This window comes from Petaurus breviceps, unplaced genomic scaffold, assembly GCF_028583685.1.
Source record: "Petaurus breviceps papuanus isolate PSGF00001 unplaced genomic scaffold, PetGlider_PUasm1.0 90977, whole genome shotgun sequence".
NCBI lineage: Eukaryota > Metazoa > Chordata > Mammalia > Diprotodontia > Petauridae > Petaurus > Petaurus breviceps.
Genome location: NW_027187391.1, coordinates 15,382,287 through 15,393,217, shown reverse-complemented (window position 1 = coordinate 15,393,217; position 10,931 = coordinate 15,382,287). Strand labels below are relative to the sequence as shown.

Genomic DNA, 10,931 nt, shown 5'->3' with positions numbered 1-10,931 from the left:
ACTACCACCAGTATTTCCACCACCACTATTAACATTACTACCACCACCTCTACCACTACTGCCACTACTATCGCTACCACTACTACCACTACTACAACTACTACTACTACTCTTATCTAACATATAACTCTTTAAGATGAGTACTTTACAAACATAGAGTGCTTTACAAATATTACCTCATTTTATTCTCACAACAGCCATTAGGTGCTGTTATTATCCTCTGTTTTATAGATGAGGAATCTGAGACAGACAGATTTAAATGACTTGCCCAGTGTTACACAGCTATCTGAGGCCAGATTTGAACTTGGGTCTTCCTATCTCCAAGCTCAGAGCTCTGTCCTCTTGACTGTCTAAGATGTTGAACCGCGTCTAATATAATGATATTTAATAGTGATGAATGAAAAGTCCTGTAGTTGAATCCCGAAAGTCACCTTCACAAATCCAAGAGACATTGGTAAGGGCTAGAGAATAGCCTTTCTGAAAAAGCTCTGGAAGTATTCATGGACCTTGAACTCAGAATGAATCAGAATTACAATAAGGCAGTCAAAAGACCTGTCAATGTTTTCCCCCTTTTTTTAGTATAGGGAATTCCTGATATGGAAACTCCCTCCCCTGGTCAAATTAAAGTTATTTTAGATTGCTTTGGTTCAGAATAAGGGAGGGGGAATAATTCTGCCCTTCATGTTATTTTGATTATTTGATAGATGAAGTAGATAGAGCACTGGACCTAGAATCCAGGAGACCTGAGTTCAAAAGACAGAATTTAGAATACTGAAAGTCATTGAACATTTTATTCAGTAGCTTTTATAAACACCCACTATAATTGAGCACACAAAGCATAGAAATGTTCTCTGATCTTGTGGGTTTTGTAATTTCATAAATACAAAACCTGTTACCACTTCCAAACAGAAATATATATATATATAAATAATCTGCACTGGGAGAATGGTTTAAATCTTGCAAAGCACTTTCACAATACAGTGTCCTAAAAGTCAGTTATTAAAGCTTTAAACTACATTCTGACTTTGGGGATACCTGGTATTTATCTAATTCAGTTAATCCTTGAAATAACCCAGTGAGGGTAGAAAGGGCAAGTATTATTACTCCTCTCTTTACAGATGAGAAAACTGAGGACCAGAGAGAGATTAAATCCAAGATCATATAGCTAATAAGTTAGAGAGCTAGGGCTCAAAACTTTTCTTTCTTTTTCGGTGTTCAATGCTTTTTCATATAGTGCTGGACATGGAGTCAGAAAGACTTGGGTTCAAAACCTCTCCTTTGACACATGCTGCTTTGTACCATGTGATCATCAGTTATTAATAACTGATGCTGATAGCATGTATATGTGTATATAATTTATTATACATAATTTATATGAAATTAACAAAAATAGTGTTTTATAATATATGAAATAAAAATTAGCAAATTATTGATTTAATTTTAAAATTGCTTTAAATATAATAAAGCATGATATAATAAAATAATGACTAAGTATATAGTTTATTGACAGCTATTAATTATTATTAATACTTACATTTTGAAGCACTTTGCATGGAATTCCTTCTTTTGGGATTATATTAAAATTTTCTGGTATATATTTTGTTTACATGTTGTCTCTCCTTTTATATTGTGAGCTCCCCTTTTATTTTGTTACATTATTATGTATTTATTATAATATTAATATGTATTTTCACAACATAGTACATTTAAAAAGATGATTGTATATGAAACTCCAGATCTATTATGTACAACTTGCTATTCCTTTCAAATATACCAAAAAAAAAAAATCATGTAAATTTTTTTCTCTTTTTTTCCTACCCTTCCTCCACTCTGCTCTAGAGATGGACACAAATATGTAAAATTATTCTATACATTCTTCTATTTATCATTCTTTTTCTGAATGCAGATAGTGTTTTTCTTCTTTATAGTTCCTTTATAGTTAATTTGGGTATTTATAAGAGTCAAAATAACTTATTCACTCCAAGTCATTCTTAAAACAATATTGCTGTAACCATGTATTGCGTTTAAATGGCAAAAAACCCGCTGTTTTGGTAACACCAGCTATAACTCTGAGCCCCATCCAGTAGTAAAGATAATGAATAGTTGACAATAGCTAATTAGAATTGTAACTGCTGAGAAGTCTATAGAATAATTAAAGCTTATGGGTTAGCCTAATGAAGATTAGAAACCGTATTACTTCTCTAGATTTTGATAAAAAATCTTTGATAAAAATCCCTGTCCATCCATATTGGTCTCTTTAGACAACTCTATCTGTCTTCCTTATTGGAGTTATTATTTTTTTCTGGAAAGCTTCCTATATAACTTTGATTATCTTCTCCTACATCCTTTAAGTCATGCAGTTCCATCTCTCCTTTCTCTGAAGTCTTTCAAATTTACTCTCCCCAAATCTTAGTTACCTTTCAGACTATCCCTGGCTTCTCTTTCTTTACTGTAAGAAAGAGCAGGCACATCCCCTTAGGATTTCTACTTCAAGATCATTTATACTGCACCAACCAGACCTGCCTTTGTGAGAGACTTTTCCAGAATACCAGTGCCCCATGACAGTTACTGGGTGTTCTAGCAGATCTCCTGATTTTAGAAATTCTCTCATTATTATGCCTTCTAGGGAGGATTGGGATTTGTTTTCTGAATTCCACCATTTCCTTCTAGTCCTGTAGGACATTCCTGCCACAAAACCTTTATGTTACTGAATTCATCAGCCTAGCGCCCTCCATTCTATATTTCCTCACGTGTATAGATCTTACTATACAATACTATCATCCCCCTCCAAAATTAGTCTCTTCCTTCTTTTTCTCCTCCCCTCCTCCCTCTCTCCTTTCCTTTCTCTCTCTCCTTTCCTCCATCTTTTCCTTCCTCCCTCTCTTCCTTCCTTCCTCCCTCTCTTCTTTCCTTCCTTCCTTCCTTCCTTCCTTCCTTCCTTCCTTCCTTCCTTCTCTTATATGAGTCTTATAAGACATTTGGTTCTTTGAGACATGAGTCTATGAGTCTATTTAGACTCATAAATAGACACGAGTCTATTTTATATTTTGGTTTGTCTTTAAAGGGAAGTTTTTCCACAACATGATGACCAGAGGAATTTGAACTAGTTATAGCTATTGTGAGAGTTAAACTATATATTATAAGGATTAACCATATAATCTCTCAACACTATAGGTCAATTTAGATTTGTTAACCTGGAACTAGGCTTAAGTGCTACAGGTGCCATGTAATTAGTAAAATAAGTTGCTGCTTTCTTGAATTGAGGAAGTTTTACTATTCACTTTAGTCTCTCTAGGTTGTTGACTAGACCTTTTTCCATAGAAAAATGCATGATAAATTCATCTCTTCATCTTTTTTTTAGTATCCCCAGCCATGAAGTCAAAGTTATAGGCATGTTAACATTCAGTAACTCATGACTGCAGCTCCAAAATGCCCTTGAGCAGTTCTTAAATTGTGCAATTTCTTAAATTATAGGAACAACAATGAGATTAAGAACACTCTTCCTTTTAGAAGCTCATAACAAACTAATGATTCTCTGAGCCAATTTAGAACCTAACTGTACTTTAGCCAAGTACTTTTTTCACCAGAAAGCATTGAGAATTTATAAAACAAACAAACAACCAAAACTAAAAATGAACCTACAAGTATTTTAAATAAATATCCCCAAGTAATTAGAATACTGGGAAACTTTAGTTACATGATCATGGGAGGTGAGGGCAGGGAAGAGGTAAAGAGGGTATACAAGGAACAGCAAAACAATCAGTTTTTTTTTTTAATTTCTTAATAGGAAATAACGAAATGCTTACTGAAGCGTCCAGGTGGGCAGATGAGCTTGGTTTAGAGTGATTGGGCTTTGGATACAAAGAGAACATAGTTAGGTAAAGAGAGGAAATGGCCAGCATATCTAGGTAGAACATTTCTTGGGCACTAATGAATTGCTTTTCAGCTGACCTTTTAAGAAGTGAGCCAGGACCCTGCAACACCAAATACAAAATGAAAAACAAAACTGGTACTTGGGAATGTAGAAATCCAGTTTAATTGTTTGAAGGACAGTATCTGCTTTTAAGTGACTGAACCGATAGTCACAGCTATGCATGCCCAGTTTCTATGGCAATATGATATTAGTGACCTCTCTTATCTATTATGGCATGTAGGTGAAAAGAATGGAAAAGAACCAGATGATGCCGAATTGGTGAGGCTTAGCAAGAGGCTGGTGGAGAATGCCGTCCTCAAGGCTGTGCAGCAGTATTTAGAAGAAACACAAAATAAAACTAGGCAGGTGGATGGAAGCCCTGTGAAAATGGAAGACCCTGTGCAGCCAGACACAAACAACAGTGATAATAACAGGAAATGAGAACTGATCGCCCTGCCACAAATGCCTACAAGACACCTCCCAGCTTTGATTCATGAAGTCGCCTTGACTGACTTGCCTTGTACTGGCTTTCAAAGTCTGTCTCCTTGAAATGTGGCCCCTGTCCTAGTACACTTTCCTAGGAGAGGCATTTGCAATTCTTATAAGCAAATTGAATCCTGGGAATGAGGGGACATGAAGCTATGAAAAAAGAGAGACTTGAGTTCTGCCTACCCATATTTGCTAGGATGCCTTTATGTTATGAGAGAGGTGGACAAGACTTGTGTCCTTGCCGTGCACACTACATTTATGGCCATGGAAGAGGCCTTACCATCAGTGGATATAATGCCATCTGCCTTGCTGAACAGCAGGGTTTTTTAACTGCTTGTTCTGAGGCCAAAAATCGCAAATTCTGCCATTACAAAGCCAACTAGTGCTAAGTTAATCATGGCCATTGTAGAAGTGATCACCATCAGTACAACCACCCTGTATGTAATGTTTCTGACATTTGTTCTGATCATCTTGCCTGCCTACCATTATTGTTATTTACAGTAAGAGAAACATGTAAATTCTATTTTTTCACATGATGTTACCTTTTTCTATAAGATATGGACTGTTTTAAAGGCTTTTAAAAACTCAGTTTTGATAAGTCAGTGTCCTGTACTTTTATGTTTTTCATTGACATTCATGAAGTGCAAAAATGTGTGATTTTTTTTTTCCCCCTATAGGCAAGAAACCTGCCATAATCATGGACTTAATTAAGGAAGCTTTGCTTGGAGAAAGGATGGGTGTGTTGTCCAAAGTCAAACAGATAAAAGAACTTTTATCCAAACCTGAGATCCAGGCTCAAATCAAGAGACAGTTATTTGAAGTGAGACTGAGCAGCAACAATACTCAAGAAAAAACCTATTGATGTCCAGTTTTTTATTTACATATTTTCTAAATTGCTTCTAAGTCATCTCTTTCCTGAAATCTTTTCAGACTCTAATATACCTCTTTGGTAAACACATCTCACTTACTCTCCTCATATTATTCTGCTGCTGGAATAGAAAAGATTGTAATTTGTGATGATAGCGGTACATAGAATGTAAGCTGAACGAGCCTAAGAACACCAACAAACATGTGCCCGCATATCTGACCTGCACACTGTGCACTCCTGTGGTAGTGCTGCTTTGTGTAAGCGCCTGAATAGGAATGATTCTATTTACTGATTGGCTTTTCCTACTCACTTGGGGAAATAATTATTCCTACCATGGAATTATAAAACTTTTCTTTCTAGAAACACAAGACTCTCATTTCATGCAGGCCTGTCCAAGTCCTATGTTCATTCTTTAATGCCGTAAACAAACACACTAACTAGCTTCTTTTGGTTTTGCTCTCAAAGCAGCTTCTGTAGACAGGTTGCATAGGGATGAAACCAAGGATACAGCTTCTAGAGAAGCAAAAGATTGGTACTATCTAAGGAAGAGTGACAGATTGGCTCATGGCATATCTAAGTGACAACAAGCAAATATTTGGGCAAGAAATTAACCAGTACACATGGGCATTGGTGCCAGTTTATTATCTAGGGGTGCTGATTCTGAACCATCAAACTTTTCAACTAAGCCAATTTGTTTCTACCATATTGGAATTCATTCCCCTGAGTAAAGTTTCTTAATTTTCAGTCACTGGGCTCTCATCTATTCAGATTCCCATCCCATCAAATCACTGAGATACATTCTAGCTCTAGACAGAAAAATAATATATAGAGATAAAAATGCAGTATTATGGGAAAAGCTTGCCATATTAACATGGCATTAGTTTTTCAACATGAAAACCAAATGAAGTGTTTTTTAAGTAATCTAACTTTCCTATGCATCATGTTCATTTTTTTTTAATTTGGCAGTTTTTGTGCTTATAGTGTATTGATACTTGAATACACATTTTTAAATGTAATTATCGTAGCCAGTCCTTGAAAGATATAGCAAACTCAGTATGTATTCTTGTTCCTCAGTAAATGATGCATTTTGTCTTTTTATTTCTTAATAAAGATAGATTTTTATTTTCTGCTTTTTAAAGTTAGTTTCGGGTCTTGTCTTTTATGACATGAAGCACTTTGCACTAGTTCCTTGTTTTAAAAAGTGTCTGTGTCTATTTTTGCCCAAGATGTTTCTGGTTGGTTCCCCAGTCATTTACTCTGCAGTGGCTGTAAAATGTGTGCTTGCTGATTGAAAATTGTGACAGAGGAAAAATGATTCAGAGTTTAGTTATGGAATCATTGCCTTCTGGGTCATATCTCATGGGTTCTAGCTACTTTTTCCATGGATGAATGACAGTGCATTTGTTTAAATAGATGAATGTAAGGCATTTTCATTCCTCCTAATAAAGATATCATTTGTCCTTTGTTGCTTTTTTATTTCCTTGTCCCTTCCCCCAACACTCCCCCCCTCACCATGCATGTGCCTCAAGCTGAACTCGGAGTGTTTTCAGTAGTGTTATTTAGGAATAAAATAGGATCCTATTCCTTCCTGGAAAATAATAACCTAAGTCTCCCACATTGTTCTGTAGTATATGGGAAATGCTTTTTAAGACCAGCTTTTGTTCTCTTTTTTGAGTTTTGAAGAATGATAAGTAAACCAAGGAGGGCTATCTTACAGTAAAGATCTTGTTTCTTAACGGTTTCCTCTGAGATAATTTTTGTGTATCAGGGAAATTCAACAAATGAAGCCATAAACAAGAACTCTGACAGTGTGTCTTTCTTCATTTTCTTTTATGTGCTTTGCTTCATACTAAAATAGTACATTTGTCAAAGCACCTCAGTACTACTGTGATAAGTACTGCAGAAATACTTCTGCGGTTTAGATAGCATTTTGAAAGCATTTCCATGAGGTACTCCATAGAGGATTAACTGAAAAACACTGAATTAAATGAGAGACTGAGTTGCTTTCCTAAAAACTACTCATTCAGATACAAGAGCTTTCAAAAAGCTGGGCAGCAATGCTAGTGACAGGCTCTGGAATCCTTTTACACATTAAGAAGTGAAACGCAAGAGAGGATTGGGTTGTATGACAGACTTGGTACATCTTGGTACCATTTCTTTCATTCCCAGGAGGATTCATCTCTATGAATACTAAAAGAAAAGAATACATTTTTGAAAATTTGTGGATAAGCAAGCCCAATAGTAGAAATTACATTATTTCTAGTACCATGAAGTGAAAAAACACCTCATAAGGCAAGAAAAAATCAGAAAAGGGGCAGCCACTTTTCTACTAGTGAATCATAAGGAAGGAACTACATGAAGAAAAGCAAGAAAGAAAGGTTAGTAAATAGACACAAGGGGTTGGAAGTCTTAGATGTATTTTTTGACACATAACCATCTAATACTGGGTTTACAAGAGAGTATTGAGACAATTCTCTAAACAACTATGACGGGTCAACAGTAACAAAGTTTGGTTTGGTTAAAATAATCAGCTTCAATTTTACATGAGTCAGATTTGTGGAGTAGTTGCTTGGTTTTCACTAGACAGAGCCAGAGACTGGTGCCATCAACAAACAACTAGAATTCAAATATGTTCTTGTTTAGTCATTTAGACATGTGACTTTTGTGATAACATTTGGGGTTTTCTTGGCAAAGATACTGGAGCGGTTTGCCATTTCCTTCTCCAGCTCATTTTACAGATGGGGGATGGAGACAAACAGGTTTAAGTGACTTGCTCAGGGTCATAGCTAGTAAGAATCTGAGATCAAATTTTAATTTAGGTCCTCCTGACTCCAGGCCTGGACTATCCACTGTACCACTTAACTGTTCATGTGAAAAATAAGGGGTAATGATGGGTGACCTGGAAGTAAGGATAATAACTTAGGTTAAAATCCCTCCTTTGACACATTTGGGTGAAGGAATTATTATGTGGAAATTTTTTGCTCTTTGAAGGGCAGTTGGGGTTAAGTGACTTGCCCAAGGTCACATGGTTAGTAAATGTTAAGTGTCTGAGGCTGGATTTGAACTCCCGGTCCTCCTGACTTCAGGGCCAGTGCTCTGCTCACTGTGCCACCTAGCCGCCCCAGTATATGGACATTTTATCTCCACTGGACAGATGTCAAGAAGTTAAGGGATTTGCCTAAGGTCACAAAGGCTGAAGTAGATGTGCTGAGCTAAGCTGCCAGTGCATAAAGTTGAGAAGATTGGTCCCAACTATCTACGAGCTTCCATGCTTTCTCCTATTCCTCTCAGTCCTTATCTGTCATCTTCTACCTGTCTGGTGAGTCATCAGGTTCACCTCTCCTGATGCTTAATCTATAGCCTTTCTAATTCCAACTGAGGGGCAGTTATGTGGCACAGTGGATAGAGTGCAATAGATGGAGCAGAATAAAGTAGACCTGGAATCAGAGGTGAGTTAAAACTGGCCTTAGATACTTACTAGATGTGTGACCCTGGGCATGTCACTTGACCCTGTTTGCCTCAGTTTCCTCATCTGTAAAAGGAGCTGGAGAAGGAAATGGCAAACCACTCTGGTTTTTGCCAAGAAAATCCCCCTAAAGGGGTCAGGATGAGTTGTGCTTAGGTTTGTTATCCTGGAAGCTCATTTCAACAAATTAGTGAAGCCAAACTAAGGAAATTTGTTTTAATTGTGGACCAAGTAATTATTCTTGCTGCCTTCTTCACTCTACCCCTCCTTGCTTATGTCTTTCACTCTGTGTAGGAATAGGCTCAGTACTCCCTTTAAATCCAAACCATCACGTTAAATAGAAGTATTTTTTTCAAGTCCTCTCTCATGTTGCTGAGTTTCAAAACACTTCCATAATAATTTGGGGAGAGTGGGTGAGAGCTGTGATGTCTTTGGTAGAGGGAACTCTCAGTGTGGAAATGCCCTTTAGGGAGGCAACTTTGCAATTAAAGCTTTAAAATGTTTCCTGGGGCACTGAGAAGTTAATTGACTTCCTCCGGTTTCATAGCTATTATGTGTTAGAACTTTGAACTCAGGTCCTCTAGATTCCAAGATCAATAGTCAGTTCAGGCCAGCATCACTGGATTGAAGAGTAAGATATGTAAAGACTAGAAAGGTAGGAAGAGGGGTGTGGGTTTTTAAGAGCTTTGAAACAGAGGATTTTGTATTTACTCCTGTAGGCAAGCCACTGGAGTTTTTTGGATTCCTGTGTTTTAGGAAAATTACGATAGTGACTGAATGGAGAATAGATTGGAAAGTGGAGACTGGAGGCAGGCAGACCCACCAACACCCTGTTGTAATAATCCAGGCATGAGGTGATGAGGACCTGCATTGGAGTAGTGGCAGTATCTGAGGAATGGAAGGGGTCATATTCGGGAGATGTTGCCAAGGTGAGATCCGCAAGCCTTGGCAACATCTTGGATATGGGGGAATAAAAGAGAATGAGGAGTCCAGGATGACCCCTTGGATGTGAACATGAGGGACTGGAAGGATGGTATTGCCCTCACAGTAATAGGGAAGGTAGGAGAGGGGGGAAACTATCCATTAAGGCACACTGCCTTACACTGGTATCATTATTCCATAATATAAGTAACAACTGCACCTTACATTTGTAATGAATCTGCAATCTTATTGCTATGAGTACTCCTTTCTAGTGGTGCAGGACATTACCTGTTCATACCTCCTTATCTCTGTGTCCTCCCACAAATCCTCCACCAGGGCACTTAATGTGTATTTATTTCTTCACAGAATTTGGAATGCATGCTGCATAGAAAATAGCAGTAATTAGAGAGAGCTAAGATATCAGCAGAGGAATTAATTAAAGAGAGTACTGATAAACTTGAAAGCTGGATTTGCCTCAGATAAGCCATAATTCAGACAATCCACCAAGGGTTGGTTTGGAAGTGGCTGCATTTTAAAGTTAATATATTAGCATTAATCATCAAAGAATTACAGACAGAAAAGAAAATGGCCTGGTCCTTGGTGTGTCAGAAGAAATTGAGAGGAGCCTCCAACATTTTAAGTCGACTCCCTTCCACACTCTAATGGTAGGGAACTTTTGGGAGAACCTAGTTAGGAGTCCCACAGGATGAGCTAGAATAGATGGGTTGTGAATGGCATCATTAGAGGGATTCATTAATCAGTGAAATCACAAATCCATTTTGAGTATAATGGCCTTATTAATTTTCAAAATCCTATAATTTTTTTTAACATAATAGGAGTTACATATAGAAAAGACCATAGAGGTCATCTAAACCAACCCCAGCATATAATGAGGAGGACATAGGCTTAGAAAAGTGAAGGAATTTGCCCAAGGTCACAGCAGAGTAAACAAGAGTCAGGAACTTGAAGCCAGCTCTATTTACTTCCAATCCAGTATTCTTTCCACTATACTCACCATGGTTAACAATTATCCCCCATGATGTATATGGCATTAAAATTCTATCTATCTATCTATCTATCTATCTATCTATCTATCTATCTATCTATCTATCTATCTATCTATCTATCTGTCTGTCTGTCTGTCTGTCTGTCTGTCTGTCTGTCTGTCTGTCTGTCTATGGTAGGAGCTCTTTAAGTATCAGTTGAAGAATTGAATGAATGAAGGAAAGGAGGTAGGTCACACCAACCTCATTTTTAGATGGATTAAGCAAGGT

The 10,931-nt window shown here is 37.3% G+C and overlaps 1 protein-coding gene across 3 annotated transcripts in view; it reads left to right on the top strand.

The window, feature by feature from the left end:
• Positions 1-6,730, top strand: part of AKAP7 (A-kinase anchoring protein 7) — a 171,881-nt gene extending 165,151 nt beyond the window's left edge. For 2 of the 3 annotated variants that reach the window (XM_069077387.1, XM_069077386.1), the window contains one exon: positions 4,155-5,044. In XM_069077387.1, coding sequence (XP_068933488.1) covers positions 4,155-4,354 — 200 coding nt within the window. In that variant the 3' untranslated portion in view covers positions 4,355-5,044. Of the gene's footprint in view, positions 1-4,154; positions 5,045-5,079 lie in introns of those variants that run through there. The other variant, XM_069077388.1, reaches the window with a different exon arrangement.
• Positions 6,731-10,931: the final 4,201 nt, after the last annotated feature.